Source organism: Pygocentrus nattereri, chromosome 9 (assembly GCF_015220715.1).
Source record: "Pygocentrus nattereri isolate fPygNat1 chromosome 9, fPygNat1.pri, whole genome shotgun sequence".
Classification (NCBI taxonomy): Eukaryota; Metazoa; Chordata; class Actinopteri; order Characiformes; family Serrasalmidae; genus Pygocentrus; species Pygocentrus nattereri.
The window spans coordinates 23,442,797-23,464,735 of record NC_051219.1 but is presented as its reverse complement, the minus strand read 5'-3'; the positions used below and the strand labels follow the sequence as shown (position 1 = coordinate 23,464,735).

The window sequence follows — 21,939 nt, the reverse complement described above, 5'->3', positions numbered from 1 at the left end:
TTGCAACCTAAAAACATATCTTTTGTGTTTAGCTTTTATTTTAAATTATAGTGCAAATTCTTAAAAACTTAATTCTTTTTTCTTAGTTATATTTTCATTTTAAAGCACTTTCAGTTGATATTTGAATGAAAAGTTCTAAAAAAAGTTTTTATTATTATTATTATTATTATTTTGTCCTTCAACTGGCACAAGAAGAGCTATGGGTTATCCTATTTTTCATGATAATAACATGGAGGTAAAGAGTGCTATTAGACATTTAACAATTGCAGATTATTATTTAAAAATATGGTAAATAAAAAAAAACTGTTTAGACTCTCACAGTATTGCAAAATTGAAAAATGTGAACTTTATTTTGTAAAGGACATTAATGCAAAAATAATATTTGCTAATATGTATACAGTTTCAAGTCATATTGGTGCACTGTAAAGGGCAGCTAGTGTTTACAAAATATGTAAAAAAAATAATATAACAAAAACAAAAATGAAGATACAACATGTTGTCCCACCTGTGACTATATACAAGATTTAAACACAACAGGATATTCACAATGTGCAGCTGAATCAAATAATCAAACAGTCCAGGTAGACGTGCACATACTGACATATGATTACTACAGTTTACTGTCTTATAACTCACGTCTCTTTACTACACTGTTTAAAACATTTCACACTGTGTGAATTTTAATGATAAATGGTCCGACATGAATGATCCAGAACTACTTGGAAAAAAATCTTTCTGCATGAAAACACATGAAAGTACTTCTCCTGAGAAGGAGGACTCCCCTTTCAGAGAGTCGAGGTTTTGCTACAACAGTGACGATATGTTTTTATTCTTATTTACAAAAATGAAAGCACACTTTAAAAAGTCACAGCTTGAACAGTGGTTACATGTTCTATCTGAACATCTGAGTTTAAATTGGGTTTAAAAGATTCTCTACGACAAAGAGAGAGAACGCTCTGAGTCTTTCATGAAAGCTCCACATTGTCTGTAGCCTGGTGTGCTGGTGCTGGGATGGGGGTGGGGGGGGATGTGATCTTGTTTAGTGAGAAATCTGGATCTAATAAACAAAACGACAATTTCAGGAAAACCTGCAATGAAGCAACAGAAGATTGGCCAATCAATTCATCCTCGCCCCTTATCACACCCACAGATTTCCCTTCGACCAATCACAGAAGATGCTGTCTTTTCTGTTTTCCTTCAGGCAAGGTGGAGTCCAGAGCCTTTACTTTTCATCCAATTGCAAACTGTAGTGGGCAGGGCTTGTGTAGACCTCGCTTCTGGCCTTTATAAAATTGCTGAAAACCAGATGTTGGGACCCACATATGAACATTTTTGAGAGGGTCAGAGAGAACGTGTGCTGCATATAGGTCCTTGAGGTTCTTAAGCACAGAAAGGTATTGTAGTTTTTTATTCTTTTTGTGAATCTGGATACAAAGATTGATCTTTTTAAAATCAAACATCTAACTGATGTCTATATTTATGTCTCAGAAGAGAAAAAACACAAGAAACCAAGACGTGGATCGAGAACGGTCCTGGAGAACCAGGAGAACCAAGAAGAGACCAGGATCAAGACCAGCATTGGAGGATCAAGAAGAGTTAGAAGATTAAGGAACAAAGAAGTGGATCGAGAACAGCGTTGTAGGACCAGGAGAACCAAGAAAGTAAAGCCAAGGTTAAGAAAAGCTTTGGACGACCAGGAGAACCAAGAAACTAAGACCAGGAGCAGCATTGGAGGACCAAGAGGAGATAAAAGGCTTAGAAATAAAGACGTGCATCAAGAACAGCATTGGAGGACCAAGAAACCCAACAACCTAAGGCCAAGATCAAAAACAGCACTTGAGGACTAACAGGAGATTAAACGTCAATTAACTAAGACGAGTATCAAGAAGAGCATTGAAGGACCAGGAGAACAGATTAATTTAGACCAGGATCAAGAAGAACATTGGAGCAGATAAAAGATAAAAAAGTGCACCAAGAAGAGCACTGGTGGATTAAAGGCCAAGAAACCAAGAAAAAAGGCCAAGAAACCAAGAAGAGCACTGGAGCACCAGGAGACGACAGCAGTCAGGGACAGGAAACTATTTGCTATGAGAGAAGAGGAGACCTGTGGTGATTTCCCTGAAGGTGGGGTGCTTCCTAATGAAGACGAAGCAGAACGTCGCCCCAATAAATGCCCCGTCGTTGTTGCACCCCATGGTTCTGGTGGACGAAAGCGGTTAACCAGCCCCAAGAAAGAAGTCACTGCCCAACTGACACCTGAGGATAAAACTGGATCTGAGGGTACATCTACCTTCGCTCCCTCTGGCCCTAAGCGGCCCAAAAAGAGCTCTCCTTCCTCTTCTTCTTCATCGTCGTCCTCGTGCTCCTCACTAGTCCCAGTGATCAGTGCAGGTTCGCCACTTCCTGGTCAGTCTTTTGAAGATGTCCACTCTCAGAGAGTCATCGCTAATGTCCGAGAAAGGCAGCGCACTCAGTCGCTGAACGACGCCTTCGCTTCTCTTAGAAAGATCATCCCGACCTTGCCCTCGGACAAGCTTAGCAAGATCCAAATCCTCAAGCTAGCATCACGCTACATCGACTTCCTCTACCAGGTGCTTCAGAGTGATGAGATGGACGCTAAACTGGCCAGCTGTAACTATCTGGCCCACGAGCGGCTGAGCTATGCCTTCTCAGTCTGGAGAATGGAAGGAGCTTGGTCCATGTCTGCCAGCCACTAGCCGCTAGCCAGCTAATTTGAATAAGAAACTTATCAGATCTACCAACTTCAGCGCTCTGCTTAAAAATTGACTCTTTGGTCCACTTGTTGGTTCTTCTCGCTTCGCTCTCTGACCGCTATTAGCCTGATTACATGCCCAAGGAACCTCCAGCTGACCCCGACGACCTTTCCTACACTCAACTTCCCAGTACTTCTGACCTTTGACCTTCATGCTCCTGTCCTCTTTCAGGTTCTCAGCACACACCCCTACAGGTACGTGGGGTCAGCAGATGCTTTATATATTCCTATGTGTTTTTGTATGTGTGTGTAGATAAATTGCTAAAGTACTACTTTAAATTGGATTCATATTTTGTGTAATGTTTCATTTCAATCATTTCATTATTGCAAGTTCATTTCGTAGTTTGTTTGGGTTTATATGCTAAAATCCTGAAAAAAAAATCCCTTCAGCCAATTTTGTGTCCACTAGCTAAACTCTGAAATATTCACTGGTCATTATTACTGTTTTAAAAGAACCCATCAAGGCTTCTCCTTCTTTTTTTGGTGCTTTCTTTTTTTGTTGCAGTAAATTTTATTTGTCGTCCAGTAGAGTCTAAAAGCCTTTCAATCTTGCTGATAAAAGAACAACTTAGAATGTCGAGAAATGTCAAACAGAAAAGTTATGATTAGCGTAATGAACAAGACATAGTGAAGATTCTGCACCCTTTCTATTTGTGACACTCATCCAATGTCTTTTTTATTTTGAGTGTTCTTCCACCGACGCTCGTGCTCAGATGAATTTGATCTGCTCATCAGAGGCTTTTACACAAACTTATGGAGACTGGCTTGCTGCACACTGTCATTGAAGCAAAAGAAAGAAATACTGATTTTCGTGCAAAAGGGTTCTACTTTATGCTCAAATTGTTATGTTGATTAAATAAGTTGTAATAAAAGCATTGAATTTAATTAAAAATAGAAACATTTTAACTACTGATCTTGACTTTTAGACTCTACTATCTGTCTGTATGCACAGGTATATATCGCTGATGTTGGCAAGTTTTTGACAAAATTTGAAAATGCCTCTTGTTTTTTTTACATCGTGTGTAACATTTTCATGATAAATGGACTAAAAGAAACGGCCCAAAATGACTTGGAAAAAAGTCTGGTTCCATAGACTTACATTAAAAGTAAAGTAGGTTTTTACTTCTCCTGTAACATTACCATTTAGCAGATATGAGGTTTGGCTCCAACAACAGCGATATACATAACATTTCATAAAAAACCTCAGGATGAATAATCAGAGTTCAGAAATCTTGAACAATTTGCTGAAAGTTGGACTTGATTGATAAAACAGTGACACAGTACACTGAAGTTGTCCTGTAGCATTTCATTAATGCAAGAAAGGAGAATATAACTGAGTTAATGTCTGATCGGTTTACATTCAGCAAAATCTGCACCCACTCAACGAGTTCTGGTACTCTTCATTGGTCGTATATTTCTGTTACAGAGACACTTCTAGAAATTTCTTTCTAAAATTACTTTTTTATCTTGCATTTAAGTCGACCAATGTTCTAATTCTCAACCTGTGCACAGTGGAATAAAACTAAAGATGAAAACAAACGTTAGGGTGAATATTCTGGTTTCATATAGAAGATGATTAGATGGATCATGTGGAAAATAATGTTTGTTACAGCTCTGGAGACTGTAGAACTATCCTGAACATGAAATAAAGCAACGTGTTCATCAGAAATTAATTTGTCTTCAGCTGTAGTTAATATTGTGAGCAATGAAGTACAATGTGATGAAGACATTAGAAATAAACTGCTCAAATTCTAATGAAGAATGACAGAGTATTGAATAGATTAACAGTACAGGGCTGTTGATTAATTCATTGAAGGAAATATATCAGGAGATGCTGTAAAACATAAGCACTAATTTTACGTCTTTATATAATTAATAACTGATAGAAATTTGTCACATAACTAAGGCCATTGGGAAATTTGTGCAAGATATATATATAAGATATAGAGATGTAAATAGCTGTGATAAATACAGTAGAGTAATATGAACACATACAGTCCTGATACACTTCTAATGTAAATACAGAACCAATATTAGCATTAATTAAAAGTCATAAATGATATTATTAGAATCAGGTTTTCTTAGTGGTCAGAAAAGTGAATGCTGTAAAAGATAACAGCACAAAACAGGAAGAAGAAAGTAAGTATTTAATCAACATACTGATAAGACTAAAAGCAATTATTTCATATTTAATATATAAATGTTTTATTTTCTGTATATTATAATTATAAATCACAGCAATTATAAGAGATCAGTTCTGTTGTAATTTTGAATGGCATAATTATAACAATGCAATATAAAAAAATAATTAATTAGAATCTAAAAATAATATAATTAAATCTTTCTGTAACTGATTCACATTGTAATACCATTAACGTCCTTCTTTTTGCTAATTCAACATTTACCCTAATAAGCATTATCAATATTTCAGTCTTTAAAGGCCAATAAAAACATTACAATGTACAGCAAGAGCTCAGTCTGATTTCTTTTGACCTGAGCTCTTTTAGAATCAGTTTTATCTGTCAACTCTGCAAGTTAAGAAATGGAGGGATCTTTCAGGTGAGCGTCTAGATTTACCTACTATAGTCCATCATTTTAGGCCTTATAATTTTACTGTACATGTCTCTGCTGTTAAATTATGAGGCCTAAAATAAAGGACTATATTAGAAAAATCTATACAATGATTCAATAATGTTGTGCATACCTATAAAAGTGCATGTGAAGCTGTCAAAAAATTTAACCCTTTACTACATGAATTATTAATAAAACATAAGAAAAAAATAGTTTTTATGATTTTTCTTGTAAAAAATTATACAATGATACAATTATCCTACAAAAAAGGAAAAAAGGTTTTGAAGAGTTATTTTGTATTTTGATGCCATATGGCAACAGCATGTGCCAGTGGAACTGCAAACAACTGGTTTTATTCAAGAAATATAAAACTCATCAAATGAAACAACGCGAAGCATAATAAATAATTTAGATGAATGAAAGCGATGTTTTACATCAATTGAAACCTCAAAAACACTTTTTACTGCATAGGACATTCATCATGAAGACATGGAAACAAACATGGTTCTTAACAGACATATGAATTAGCGTCTTACAAATAGAGAAAACTATTTAAATGACTAACTAACTAACTACCCAACTAACTAAGTAAATACATAAATAAATACATACATATCAATAAAAATTATAACGAAATGTTACAAAGTTAAAAATAGCAGTGTCTGGTATGTCCAATGGCTGTGCATTCATTTGCCATCATTTTATGCAGATGGCAGGTCTGTTGTCACATATGGCAACAGTTACATTTTATCATGTTGTTTAAACCTCACAGCATCTAAACTGTTTTCATTTATGAAAAGGAAACTTTATGAAAAGGACATTGTGTTTCAGTTGTTTCCTGTAGTGTCTTTGAATGAATATTTGTGAATTATATTTTCTTAGAGTACTGTAGATGCCCGGCCTTACCATGTGATATGTGAAAAAAAACAAACTATAATAAAAAATAAAGAACAATGTACAGGATGCAATGGGGGGCATGTGATCAGATAAGCATACACCATTTTACATAAGTGTTCAGTTTCCCAAAGGAGAAACTGACCTCTATATTGTAGTTAATCAAAGAAGTTTTAAAAAGTGTTGCCATGTAGCAACGCCATGCAGTAAAGGGTTAAATCTGCCTAATTTCACTCTTACTGCCTTACATCGGATCTAATGAAGCCAAAATCAGGGCTTCCTCTTCTTCTTTTTCACATTTCTTTCTTGCATTATGTATTTCATTCTCTGCCGAGCGGGTGAACACAGTAATATAACAGCCTCTCCCCTGAGAACAGATCAGAAACAGCTTCAGGATGAATAATCGCTGCTCTGAAACGTGTCTGGTTTCAGATTATGATCTAATAATAGCTGGTGCTGCTTGTTGTTATTTGCTGAATACAGTTTATTAATCTGTAAATCTATATCCTGTCTGTATCAAAACCATCAGAAAAATGTCCTGATTAATAGCCTGATAGTCGTGTTGTTGATGTACAGCAACTACAAACACCCACATCAGTAATAACTAATGAACAGCTGAAACCTCTGAAAATCCCTCAGTGCACATTTATGCTGTTATTTATTTAAAAAAAATACGATCATAATTCTGTGGAAAGCAGAGTGAGGGGTGTATAGGAAAATTAAACATACTAATACAATCCTGTGCAAATTCCATGTTTCGTTGATTTTCTAAGTGAATCGAATGTCCTCAAACTTTAGGGGAAAGCGGCAGCATGCGAGTAAACACAGTCATGCACCCAAGTTTAGGCACCCTCAGTCAAATTCCAGGTTGTTGATTTTCAGATTCAACTTAAGCGAATACATCATCTACAGAGACACACTTCAATATGACATATTTCTGCTAATTTTATTACACTGATTTTTTATCTCATGATTTGTATACAAGATAATTAAAAAATAAGACAATATGTTTATTTCCAGTATGTTCAATTTTAATTTCTCTCTCTCTCACTCACTCTCTCCCTATGTATGTATGTATGTATATATATATATGTGTGTGTGTGTGTGTGTGTGTGTGTGTGTGTGTGTGTGTGTGCGTGTGTGTGTGTGTGTGTGTATTCATATATACATCGCTGCTGTCAGAACAAAACCTCTGAAATGGTAACTTTACAGAAGAAAGAAAAAACATGCTTTACTTTTAATGTAAGTCAATGCAACCAGATATTTTTCCAAGTCATTTTGAGTCATTTATTTTGGTCAATTCTTCATGAAGTTTACATGAAATTTTGCAATGTAAAGGGCAAGTGCAATTTTCAAATTATGTCAAAAATTGAAAAACTATTTTATATATATATATATATATGAAGAACAGAAAGGTGGAGAAGTCGGTCCTCTTTAGCAGCGGGGGTAAAAACACCCACCTGACTGCCCCCGAATACCCACAACCACGCCGCCCACCGCCCCCAACCCCCCCCCCCACACACACACACCCTCCTCCCTCCTTCTTGAGCGATCTGGTGTGTGGTGTAATCAGAGCCTGCGGGCTCAGACAGGCAGGAACCGACTGATTAGAACCAGGTGTGGAGTTACCAAGGTGAGAGAGAGAGAGAGAGAGAGAGAGAGAGAGAGAGAGAGAGAGAGAGAGAGAGAGAGTAGTAGATAGAGAGAGAGGGAGGGAGGAGGAGAGTAGATGTTTAATTCTCCTTTTTTAAACACCTCTAGGAGTGATACATTAGCATGTGTTTCTGTGATCTGTGTGTGTGTGTTTATATATTCAGCTAATCAGACACATACATCAACCACTGCATACTAATCAATACTGTATACACTGGAGTACATATAATCAATAAAACATAGGCAATCCTATAAAATATTCATATAATCTAAAGTACATAAAATATGTATCCATTATATATAAAATCTATGGTATATATAATTTACATATTCTTTTGTAATTAAACTTTATATAATCCATGATAAAAATGTACACTATCTATAGTGATTTTCAAGTGTAAATAATAATAAGTTACACATCCTCTACAGATACACACTTCAATTGAACACACTAAGAAAAAAAACATAAAATCTGGCCTGTGCAAAAATTATGGCACTCTTACATTTTATGTTTTTTTTTTTGTTTCGTTTGCAGAAAAATATAAATTTAACCAGGGGTCTTTCAAGTTTTACATACGCTGTATAATCTGTAATATATATATTATGTTGTAATATTAATCTTGGGCTAAAAAGGTGTTTTGAAGTTAAATCACCGCTGACATTACAATTTAGTCCTGGACGACACTCTTAAAAAGATCATCCTTCAAGGGTTCTTTAGTAAAGAATTTATCATGAGTTCTATATAGAACCATTTTATGCTTGATGGAGAATGGACATTGTGAACATTGATGGAGAATGTGTTGCATTTTGGTTCTTTATAGAACCTTTTTGAATCTATGTAGCACCTAAAATGGTTCTGCTATTGTGACGATGTCAACCATTTTTGAAAAAGGTTCTATATAGCGCACATTCTCCATCAATCTGAAGAACCATTTCAACATACAAAGAGGCATTTAAGCATGAAAACGGTTCTTTGAGTGTTCATTTCTTTAATTTTCTTTACTGAAGAACCCTAGGAATCCATCTTTTAAAGCATGCCACATGATGATCTTTGAGCCATAGAAGAACCACTTTTGGTTCCCTAGAGGATAACTTTAAAATTCAGAGAACCTTGGTAGTAATAGAACCCAGGATCAGTTAGATCAACACCCAGATATGATTCCACAGGAACATAAATGACCTCATTTAACCTGCTTAGGTTAAATTATCTACCCAAATGTTTTAACGTCAAGCAGGACACATGAGCCAATGTTAGTGCTGTTATTATCTTTAAGCTTCTATTCTCTTTTCAATCAGTCTAAACTTAATCTCAAATATGTCTAATATTTATCATTATGAGATGTTGTAAGAATTGTTGTAAGATTATTCCACCTGTTTGTAGACATTTTTACTTGTTTTATGTATTTTTTTTTGTCTTATGAAAGTGTCTTATTCTATTGGCAGATCATTTTACTTGTTTCAAGAAATAATGTTTAAAATAAGTAAAAGGATCCGGAGGATTTTTTTGGGTGTTCTCGGTTTTATATAGAACCGTTTTCTTGAATGAAGGACACTTGAAGGACCATCTTTTAGAATATATGGACCTTATATAGTGACAAAGTGCTTTTTTATAGTTAAAATGTCAGGCTTGCAACTATATAAGAACCTTTTTGGTGCTAAACAGAACCATTTACAACACTTATCCAATTTGTTTACATCTTTACCATTTAATTTTGATGGAATTCTGAAAAAGCGATGGAATCCCCCTTCAATATTATATATCCTGCATTAAACAAGCTCAGATGTTTATGGATATTCTGATGTGTAGGAGTATTTAGCAGGTTTATTTTAAGCAAAGTGACTCATCGGCTGTTTCTAGCTGTGTTGAGCACACGCTGTGAAGCTTCTCCAGGATAATTCAGCAGTGGGAGATGAGTAATGTTATGTTTCAGTGCTCATGGAGCTTAATCATGAAGATTCCTTGGATTGGGTGTGTAAGGGGGGCAGATTGGACCATGTCAAAATACTCTTTGCCAAAATACTATTTATAAATTAGAAAAGTGCATCTACTGAAAAAAACAGAGTGATTGTGCAGCTAAAATTTCTGATTGTGATTGCTAAGATGTTGTCAAGGGGTTACTATGGCATTTTACATAGCTGCAAGGGTTTTGCTAGGTAGGTGCTGTGGCATTCCAGGTGGTCGCTATGGTGTTGCTAGGAATTTGCTAAGGTATTGCTAAGTTGGTTGTTAGGGTGCTGTTCGGTGCTTTCTGAAGTATGCCAGGTGTTCGCTAGGGTGTTGCTATGCAGCTAATATGGTATCCCTAGTGGTTGCTTTCTTCTCTTTGGTTCATTTTCTGTCTGCTGACTTGTCCTGCAATTTTTGAAATATTAGCATTGTTCCACCCTTTCATTGCTTTTTGATCAGATGCATGGTTTTCATACAATTGTTTGTAAATGACAAATGTTTATTACTATATGAACGAAAGGGGTGCAAATGTTTGTGCACCCAATTCATGTCATGTAGATACAGCAGCATTCGTAACACCCAGCATCCACCTAGCAACCACCTGGAATACCACAGCATCCACCACCAACCACCTGAGATATCATAGTAAACCCCTGGCAACCCCCTAGCAACCACCTAGTAACACCCTAGCAACCACCAGGGATACCGCAGCAACCACTTCTCAACACCTTTGCAGCCACCTAAAATACCAAAAAAAAAAGGGAAACCTAGCAACCACCTGTGACCTGCTTAACCTGTGCAGTCACACTGTATTTTCTTCAGGAAACACATTTTTCTGGTTACTAAGTTGTGCTGATTGGTTAGTATTACTGCTACTGAGCACTGATTGTTTAGCACTACTGCTACTGAGTGTTGATTGGTTAGCATTACTGCTACACATTGTTTCTTTAATCCAGGGATTTTTGAGTCAATAATTTAGACTGTTGCTTCATTGTATCAGTTTATTTGAATAAAGTTGAGAAAATTTGAACTGTATTTGTCCCCCACTCTGCTGCTTATTGCTAAATCGTGGCTACAGTTTCAAATTGAGATCCTAAGCGAGCTTGTTGGAACAAATGAACAAGCTGGACTAAATCACCAGAATGCAGATCAGCAGATGAGACGGGCTGTGAAATGCTTTGAAGACTGACTGGAACAAAACCACACTCAGCTTCATCTGGAAAATGGAAAAAGCTGAGCTAAACCTGATATTTGCACGGTTTTATAGCTTTGTAATGCTAAATGGGACTTAAAGGTATTAAGGCATAAGGTATTGCTAATATTAAAGCACATTATTTTTTCTTTATTATGTAGCACTCTTGCGTTAATGGAATAGAACACTGGAGGTCGCATGATCTACTATACGTACAATTGACTTATTCCTGAGACCAAACCTCAACCGTGATGTTTTCTGTGATAGCATAATCCTGCTCATGTTCTAGTGCTTAAATATAAAAATGTGTAAAATGATTTATGGACGTTAAATACAACTATTCAGTCCTAAGCTCTATTTGGATGGATTAGTTGACAGTAAATTTTACTAGTACTTCTCAGGGATTTAAGTCCTGTCCACATGCAGCATGCAAGCAGTGTGTAAAATCTCTCCTGGTATTCAGGGGTCCCATGTTGTCAGCTAACTCACTCACCAGAGCTTCACTGATGCGTCAATGGCAGCAAAATGTTTGTTTTATCAGTTCTTCCTATGTAAATACTCTGTTCCTTGTGTGGTAATGCACTCTCCCTCACATTATCTGAGATTTCCAACTCTTTGGTCTTCAGTTTGAGAAATGAGGAACAGTCATTCTTTACACCAAACCCCCTACAGCGCCACCCTGAGGCAGAGCAGTGCTGCAGCTCTAGAAAGTACACCAAAGACAGAAGCTAATTGTGGGTGAAGCAGATAAACAATGAGCTTCACTGACTCTGAATTTGAATGTCTATTTTTCCCAGACAGCATAACATCGTGATAAGTTTATTTTCAGGGACCCCCAGTATTTTGAGCAGTAGAAATAACTTCAGGTTATATTAATCCTGTATGAATCAGAATATTGAAAATGCTGTCATATCTTTTGGAAAAGGAGCTTCTTAAGCACTGAAGCTGAAGAAGCGCTCTTTTGTTTTCTGTGGCTAAAGTCCACAGAATCCACAGTGGGATATGTAACGTTACTGTCCTGTCTCACATGTACAGCAGTGGAGATGTACATATTACAGAAAAAGTCTGATTTTATGCAGTGAAGTTGACAGTTTGTTGTGAATTCTCAAGCTATTGGCGATAATAATGACTCATATTCACTTAAGACAGTGATGCAAATGGTTAGAGAAATGAAGTCTTGGTTACATTAAATGTTTTGAGGTTTTTTCTGCTCTTATCCTGTGTGAATCTGTCATAAGTATTAGAGACATCTTGTGGTAACCTGACGTAACCCACCTGTACCACCTGATACTTAGAAAACAGATCCTGTCTGAGTAGTGCTTTAGACATTGTTCAGCTCAGTATATTCAAATCTGCATTATAACTCACTGTTGACGCACTTCTTACTCTTAGAGCATTTGCTTTGTGTCCTTGTTTCCTAACAGCAGACACAACTGTTTTTGTTTGTTGTGTTTTGTTCTTCTTCTTCACATATGCTGACTCATTTCTTTCTAGCTGCAGGTAGGAGGTAAAAAATCAGCTCTTCACATGGTTTGGTGACGAGGCCAAAACACTCAATAAATTAATCTTTGCTGAGTATGAGATGTTTTCAGATGTCTGAGGTTTTATATGCACTCAAAGTGAAAAAGGGTAAAATGAGAAAACAAGATGATGTGATGCACTTCAGTTAAAAGTTTGGTATCCCACTGGCTTTATATTTATATGCTGAAGCTCCTGATTTCATGCTGTGACAGTTATACATGACACAAGTCTATCTATCTATCTATCTATCTATCTATCTATCTATCTATCTATCTATCTATCTATCTATCTATCTATCTATCTATCTATCTATCTATCTATCTATCTATCGATCTATCTATCTATATGGGTTCTTTACAGTGTATTAAAGTACATTTTTATGCAGGCATCAACCTTTATTTATTATTAATATATTAAAAGAATATTAATTATTTATGATTTATTATTAATAATATTAAAGGAATTCTGACTTCAGATTTGCATGCATTAAAATAGTGTAGATATGAGAGTGAGAGAGAGAGAGAGAGAGAGAGAGAGCAACTGCAAATAAAGTGTCTGCTTATTTTATTGATATTTCAACAGTATTGAAGAAAAGAGTGTAGTGAATTAACATGTTTGGTATTTTGATTAATTTGATCAAAGAAAGTAATTTTATGTAATTTATTTAAAATATAAAAACTCCAATACAGACAGAAACTGAACACCAAGCTCCTTTGTTCTGTAAGAGGACTTTTACATTTGAAATTAGCACTGGAATTCTGTTTCGGCCAAATAAGTAAGAAATTCTCATGTGTTTTCTTTCACTTCACTCCGAAGTCCATTTATTATTTTTGTGTGTACCAAAATTGTATTTATTCTATTTTCCAACCTTTCTTCATTCCTTAGACTTAGAGTGTGAGGTTGTTTTTGTTGCTGTGATGTATGTAAATAAGCTCTGTTCTGATTAGCTGCTCAGAGTGTGCAAAATTACATACTCTTTTTTTTCCTTGTTTGATTGATATGACCACTCTAAAACATATCCACTCTGGACTTTTATGTGTGCGTGTGTGTTTGTTTTTATGCATTGTCAGGGTAAGAGTGTTCTAACTATGTAGGAACACCAGAGAAAAATGAGGGGAACACACAGACACAAAAACATTTTTGAATGTTGGAAATTTTAATATTTCCTGCATTTGTTTGGTTTGTTTCTCTGGTTTCTAACAGTGTAGTACTGATATTATTATTACAGTGAAGTACTGACTTATTTTCAGGCCAGAAAACTGAATATCATAATAATTTATTGAAATAATGAAGCTTACTCTGCTCAACTGTCTTTTAACACCCTGTTAATGTTTTCTGACCTTTTTAATCTTTTTCCTGCAGATCCCTGCATCCTCCTGCCCTCCTGATCCAGACTCAGCTCTCAAAGCTACTGCACTCATTCAGATAAAAACACGGACTTCACTCTTCACAGCAGAGCTGATCTGGAGCCTAACGCTGGACAAACACTGACCTAGAGTCAGTCTGTTTTCTTTTCAAACCCATTGGAGCTGGATTAGTTTTCCCAGGGGGGAGTGCGTAAATGTAATGTAAAGTGTGTGATTTGTTTAGCTAACTGGTTTAAGATTGAGTATCTGTGTAAATTAACTGAAATCATGAAAAATCACACTAAAGCTAATTAGAATTCAGTTTCTGTCATCAACATTTAGACCACACAAGATTTCAAATGGTCAGTTCCACAATTATTACTGTCAATTATTACTGTAAAAACTACACACACTGCAGATTCATACTGGATTAAAACCACTTTACAATTATTACCACCAGACTGTTAAACTACACACACTGCAGATTCATACTGGATTAAAACCACTTTACAATTATTACCACCAGACTGTAAAACTACACACACTGCAGATTCATACTGGATTAAAATCACTTTACAATTATTACCGCCAGACTGTAAAACTACACACATTGCAGATTCATACTGGATTAAAATCACTTTACAATTATTACCGCCAGACTGTAAAACTACACACATTGCAGATTCATACTGGATTAAAATCACTTTACAATTATTACCGCCAGACTGTAAAACTACACACACTGCAGATTCATACTGGATTAAAATCACTTTACAATTATTACCGCCAGACTGTAAAACTACACACATTGCAGATTCATACTGGATTAAAATCACTTTACAATTATTACCACCAGACTGTAAAACTACACACACTGCAGATTCATACTGGATTAAAATCACTTTACAATTATTACCGCCAGACTGTAAAACTACACACATTGCAGATTCATACTGGATTAAAATCACTTTACAATTATTACCGCCAGACTGTAAAACTACACACATTGCAGATTCATACTGGATTAAAATCACTTTACAATTATTACCGCCAGACTGTAAAACTACACACACTGCAGATTCATACTGGATTAAAATCACTTTACAATTATTACCGCCAGACTGTAAAACTACACACATTGCAGATTCATACTGGATTAAAACCACTTTACAATTATTACCACCAGACTGTAAAACTACACACACTGCAGATTCATACTGGATTAAAATCACTTTACAATTATTACCGCCAGACTGTAAAACTACACACATTGCAGATTCATACTGGATTAAAATCACTTTACAATTATTACCGCCAGACTGTAAAACTACACACATTGCAGATTCATACTGGATTAAAATCACTTTACAATTATTACCGCCAGACTGTAAAACTACACACACTGCAGATTCATACTGGATTAAAATCACTTTACAATTATTACCGCCAGACTGTAAAACTACACACATTGCAGATTCATACTGGATTAAAATCACTTTACAATTATTACCGCCAGACTGTAAAACTACACACACTGCAGATTCATACTGGATTAAAATCACTTTACAATTATTACCGCCAGACTGTAAAACTACACACATTGCAGATTCATACTGGATTAAAATCACTTTACAATTATTACAGTCAGACTGTAAAACTACAAACATTGCAGATTCATACTGGATTAAAATCACTCCACAGTTATTACTCAAACAATGTGTAGATTCATAATGGAATTCCAGAAAGAACCCATCTTAAACTAATCCAGCTCCATTAGGACTTTAGCCTGAAGAATCAGTGAGCGACTGCTGGCTTCATCTCCATCTGGACATGGACTTTTGTAAATGGACTTTTTGGACGTTCCTCAAAGCAGCAGAATCCAGAAACCTGACTTAGATGAGTGCTTGTAGAGAAAACTGAGCTTCATGGCCATCTTTTAAAGAACGCTGCATAAAATGCCAGAGTGTATTCTGATTTATAACCATGTTAAAATGTATAAAACCTCTTGTGCTCGTCATTCAGACGCTCTCGGAACAGACATGTTACATCTTAAATACATGCAGCACTGTGCAAGAGTCAGAGACCAGAGTGAGAACACATCTCACATTCAGCCAAAACAACTGTTAACTACATGTTATGCATTTTTCAGCATCAGGAAAAAAGCAGAAAACATAAAATGACACAGAAGCCCCAACAGCTAAATCTAATATCAGCTGTTTGAGTGTTCAGTGAGTCACTCTGTACCTTTATTACAGCTTCCATTCTTTTCAGGAGATTCACTTTCAGTTTCTCAGAGGAATTTGCAAACACGCCTCCAAAGCTCAAACACATTCAGTGATGTGGAAGTCTGAACTCTGGGGTGGTCAGTCCACTGTTCAGCTTCTTTGTTTGATGTGTCTGTCTCCTTTTCTCAGTGAGGTTTTTCTTGACAGCTACACATCCTTTCAGACCCATAGCACTGAGTGGTCTTCTCACAGTGGAATGATGGACAGAAACACCTGTCGATGTTTTCAGATCTGAAGCGGCTTGATTTTCTCCTCTCTCTCAAAAATGAAAGCTTTAAGTACTGTTTATCTGATGGGGGGAGTTTTGGCATCTAGCAGTCTTCCAGGTGGTTGTCAGGATACCCATTTTCTACATAGCTTTTAGTCAGTTTCTGAACTTCAGTTTTGGAAACTCTTGTTTTTTCATGTTATGCAAGTGGATTATCCAATATCTGATCTCCTCACAAACCTTTCCTCTAGACTTTTTAGATACAGAGAGAAAAGCATGAGGCAATTAAAGTGAGTTTAGGTTGGTGCTTGTGTGAGTGTTAGTGTCTGTTTGAAGGAGAATAGAAAGTTGGTGGTTGGTTTTAAGCTTGAAAAGATTGGAAAGTTAAAGTGGCAGTAGGTACATGAAAGTAAAGAGGGAATATTAAACACTGATAGATATAATATCACATTTAGAATTGGAAGCACTTGCTTAGCATTATATTAAAGAACTCATGGAATTTTTTTCTCCTTATTCTGAAATAAGCAGTTTAGCCCCACCCATTGACACCAATAACACTGCTTTTTGAATGTGGCATAATACAGGGTAGCCAATCAGAACAGAGCTCATTTACATACAGTCATAGGCAAAGGTTTGTGAACCCCTGGTCAAATTCCATGTTTTGTAGAGAAAATACGGCTATGTTCACATTACCAGGTTGAAGTGGCACAAAACCGATTTTTTTCTGCTAAAGTGACTCAGATCTGATGATTCATGGTCATGCGACCTTAATGTGAACTTTCAGATCAGAATTCATATGCTTTTTTTCCACTGCCTGTGCGCTATCTTTCAGCGCTACCATGGCAGCAGCGCCGAACAGAAGTTAAAGCCTATAAACGGTGGAAAAGCAACATATCTCACCTTTTTGCCTGTGTCTCTCTCTAATAACGAAGAGCTGAGTGCTGATCAGAGTTAATTATCTTCTCTCGTTCTGACTGTTAGTTTGTTTGCTGAGGCACCTGACGCATGTGATTCATTCACGTAACATTACTGAGTAGGGTCTGTGCACATGTGTCATTTCAGGACAGATTCATTTCACTTGTGAACCATCATGTCAGAGAGATCGGATTTGAACAAAAAAATCAGATTGAGCGAAACATCGGATTTGAGCAAAACATTGGATTTGAGCAAAAAATCAGATTGAGCAAAACATCGGATTTGAGCAAAAAATCGGATTTGAACAAAAAAATTAGATTGAGCAAAACATCGGATTAGAACAAAAAAATCAGATTGAGCGAAACATCGGATTTGAGCAAAACATCGTATTTGAGCAAAAAATCGGATTTGAACAAAAAAATCTGATTGAGCGAAACATCGGAATTGAGCGAAACATCGGATTGAGCAAAACATCGGATTTGAGCGAAACATCGGATTTGAGCAAAACATCGGATTTGAGCAAAAAATCGGATTTGAACAAAAAAATTAGATCGAGCGAAACATCGGATTTGAGCAATGAGGCTTGTAATGTGAACGTAGCTTAAGTTACACATCCTCTACAGAGAACACACTTTAATGCACAATTACTTTTAACTTACTGAAGTTTAATATGTTGAAACATAAATGTGGCCTGTGACACATTTTGTTTCATGTTTAATGTTTTCAGGAAATATAAACTATGCGCTAAAATGTACAGAAAAGTGCCATAATTTTGTCTCTTCCATTGTGTTTTGCATGTAAATCTTTGCCACTTTTGCATATGATTGTATGAAGTGAGATAAAGCATTTTAATATTATTAGACACAAAATGAAAAAAAAAGTTGACTCTTAAAAATATTTTTTTCAAGGGTTCTTTATTACAGGCAGTAGTTCTGTTTATAACCATTTGTTCTCTTTTGGCATTGTCACAATAGAAGAACCCTTCTCCACCTCAAGAACCATTTTACTATGAAGAGAACCTTTCAAGCACAAAATTGCATGCACAGAACTTGTTTTGACTAAGGAACCCCTGAAGAATATTTTTAAAGGTGTAGGATATTGGCTCTTTATTTATAAAAGTATAATGAAATATGAATAACCTGTTTGATTGGAATTTGAATAAAGGGAGGGTAGTTTTGTACAGCGCTGCATTATTTTATCACATTTTGTGTTCCTTTTAATCCAGTCAGTGTGCAGTAACACAGCTCTAATCCTGTGTTATAACATTGATAATTAACAGCATATTTTTTGATGTGAACACATTTTTGAGAGTGTACAGTGTTTTAAATATAAAATGTAAAATCATTGATGTTACGCTACATGTTCTGAAGCAAGTACATTTTGTTTGGATAAACAAAAAATTCTATATTTTGTATGTTTGAGGTAATAAAACGTTTACGTATTTTTCAAGTTATCTGACAGTTAAATAAAAAAAATCCTGATCTATTTAGATTACAATAGCTGTCTGTTGTCTTTTCGTTGTCTTAATGATGCTGTGAGGCCTCGTTATGGCCTCGTTAAGCCCCAGACGTCCCTAATTACTCCATTAAGACAACGTGTCTGCTGAGCCAGACTTCACTAGCAAATAAACTTGTTTTTTTTCCTCTCTTTTGGTCGTAGGCTTCAATAAAGTCGTGTCTGCTTGGCAAGATATCAGAAAGCGCTCCTTGCCACAAATGCGGCTTGCTCTCCTGTTTGCTTTTACGCAATTAAGTGCGTTTATAAGACGCATATTTGAAGAGGAGCATCAAGCTGGCGCTTCTAGCTTGGCTTGTTCAGCCACTATGGAGAAAAAAATGAGATATTACAGCATATCAGTCTGCATATTGTAAGGTTTGAGCTCATTCTTTTGATTTGTTCATGTCTTCTTAAATTCTTCTTTAAAGGCTCTTCATACACAGAACCAACAGCATAAAGAAAACCAACAACAGCATGGAATTTGACAGGGGTGCCTGAACTTATGCAGACATATGCAAAAAAGATCCTCAAGGGTTCTTTAGTAGACAATGATTGTATGTAGAACCATGAATACTCAAAAGAACCATTTGCTTGATAAAATGCTTCTCTGCATGGTGAAATAGTTAATCTACATACAGATCAACAGAGAATCATTTTTAAAATGGTTCTAATATGATCCAAAAAGAGTTCTGCTATTGGTACACTGCCAAGCTTGTAACCTTGTCAGTGCTGTGTACAACTGTATGCAACACATTCTCCATCAGTCTGAAGAACCCTTGGAGCATATATATGGGTTTTTGAGTTGTCATGGTTCTATACAGAACCATTATCTTTACTAAAGAACTCTTTTTACAAGTATAACTGTAAATAAGCTACATCTCCTCTATGGAGAAAACAATTTAATGCACACTTACTGTTTATTAGCTGAATTAAACACATTATAAAATCATATAATATAAACCAGCCATTAGAGGTGTACTTTGTGTACTTCTGGTGCCGGTCCCAAGCTCGGATAAATGGTGAGGGTTGCATCAGGAAGGGCATCCGGTGTAAAACTTGTGCCAAAACTATCATGCGGATCACAAATATGATTGCCATACCGGATCGGTCAAGGCCCGGGTTAACAACGACCGCCTCCGTTGCTGTTGACCAGCAGGGCGCCGGTGGAAATTGGACTACTGTAGGTTAAAGACCATCAAAGAGGAGAGAAGGAAAGGCATGAGTGTGGAGGTTAGAGTAGGGACTCTGAACATAGGGACAATGACTGGTAAAGGCAGAGAGCTTGCAGACATGATGGAGAGAAGGAAGGTAGATATTCTGTGTGTCCAGGAGACCAGATGGAAAGGAAGCAAGGCCAGGAACATTGGAGGTGGATTCAAACTGTTCTATCATGGTGTAGAGAGGAAGAGAAATGGAGTAGGGATAATCCTAAAGGAACAGCTTGTGAAAAGTGTTCTGGATGTAAAGAGAGTGTCAGACAGGATCATGAGCCTGAAGTTGGAGGTTGATGGTGTAGTTTTGAATATGGTCAGTTCATATGGACCACAGGTTGGTTGTCAGTTAGAGGAGAAAGAGGAATTTTGGAGTAAGATGGATGAAGTGGTAGATGGTGTCCCTAGAGAGGAGAGATTGGTGATTGGTGCAGACTTCAATGGACATGTTGGTGAAGGGAACAGAGGGGATGAAGAGGTGCTGGGTATGTATGGTGTGAAAGACAGAAATGCGGAAGGTCAGATGGTTGTAGATGTTGCAAAGAGAATGGAAATGGCTGTGGTGAACACATATTTTCAGAAGAGGGAAGAACACTGGGTGACATACAAGAGTGGAGGGAGGTGCACACAGGTGGATTATATCCTTAGCAGGAGATGCCACCTAAAGGAGATTGGAGATTGTAAAGTGGTGCCAGGGGAAAGTGTAGCAAGGCAGCTTAGGGTGGTTGTCTGTAGAATGAGGTTAGAAACAAAGAAGAGGAAGAGAATGAAGACAGAGCCAAAGGTTAGATGGTGGAAGCTGAAGGAGGAGGATGGTTGCAGGCAGTTCAGGGAAAAATTGCAACAGGCCCTTTGGGGCAGTGAGGAGCTACCTGAGGACTGGGAAACTACAGCCAAGGTGGTGAGAGAAACTGGCAAAAATGTGTTGGGTGTTTCATCTGGTCAGAGGAAAGAAGACAAGGAAAGTTGGTGGTGGAATGAGGAAGTCCAGGAGAGTATTCAGAAAAAGAAGGCAGCTAAGAAAAAGTGGGATAACCAGAGAGATGAAGGAAGTAGGCAGGAGTACTGTGAGGCTGGTTGCATAGCGAAAAGAATGGTGGTAAAGGCAAAGGCTCAGGCCTATGATGAGCTGTATGAGAGGATGGACAGTAAATAAGGAGTAAAGGACTTGTATCGCTTGGCTAAACAGAGAGATAGAGCTGGAAAGGATGTACAGCAGGTTAGGCTGATAAAGGATAGAGAGGGAAATGTGGAGAGAGAAAGAGGGAAAGAGAGGAAAGACGGAATACATGTGTGTGAATGAGAGGGAGGCAGGTGGAAAGGTGAAGATGCAAGGAGTAGAGGTCGTAAAGGTGGATGACTTCAAATATCTTGGGTCAACCCTCCAGAGCAATGGACAGTGTATAAAAGAGGTGAAGAAGAGGGTGCAGGCAGGATGGAGTGGGTGGAGACAGGTGTCAGGGCTGATGTGTGACAGAAGGATAGCAGCAAGAGTGAAAGGGAAGGTTTACAAGACAGTAGTGTGTCCTGCTATGATGTATGGTTTGGAGACTGTGGCTCTGTCTAAAAGACAGGAGGCTGAGCTGGAGGTGGCGGAGATTAAGATGCTGAGATTTTTGTTGGGAGTGACAAGGATGGACAAGATTAGAAATGAGCAGATCAGAGGGACAGTGAAGGTGGAGCAGTTTGGAGATAAAGCCAGAGTGGCCAGGTTGAGATGGTTTGGACATGTGTTGAGGAGGAATAGTGAATAAATTGGTCAAAGAATGTTGGAGATGGAGCTGCCGGGTAGAAGGAGAAGAGGTAGACCTCAGAGAAGGTTTATGGATGTAGTGAAGGTGGACATGGAGATGGTTGGTGTAAAAGTAGAGGAGGCAGTGAATAGGGCAAGATGGAGGCAGATGATCCGCTGTGACAACCCCTAA

General features: G+C 37.0%; 1 protein-coding gene across 1 annotated transcript; it reads left to right on the top strand.

Annotated features, from left to right (window-relative positions):
• Positions 1–1,324: 1,324 nt before the first annotated feature.
• twist3 lies at positions 1,325–14,497 on the top strand. The gene is made up of 3 exons (XM_017715627.2): positions 1,325–1,394; positions 1,489–2,968; positions 13,915–14,497. The coding sequence occupies exon 2, from the start codon at positions 2,088–2,090 to the stop codon at positions 2,715–2,717; it is 630 nt and encodes a 209-aa protein (XP_017571116.1). The 5' UTR covers positions 1,325–1,394; positions 1,489–2,087; the 3' UTR covers positions 2,718–2,968; positions 13,915–14,497.
• The last annotated feature ends 7,442 nt before the right edge of the window (positions 14,498–21,939 follow it).

Bases quoted from the DNA above. Each gene is read 5' to 3' on its own strand.
- twist3 (XM_017715627.2), top strand. From the start codon at position 2,088: ATGAGAGAAGAGGAGACCTGTGGTGATTTCCCTGAAGGTGGGGTGCTT.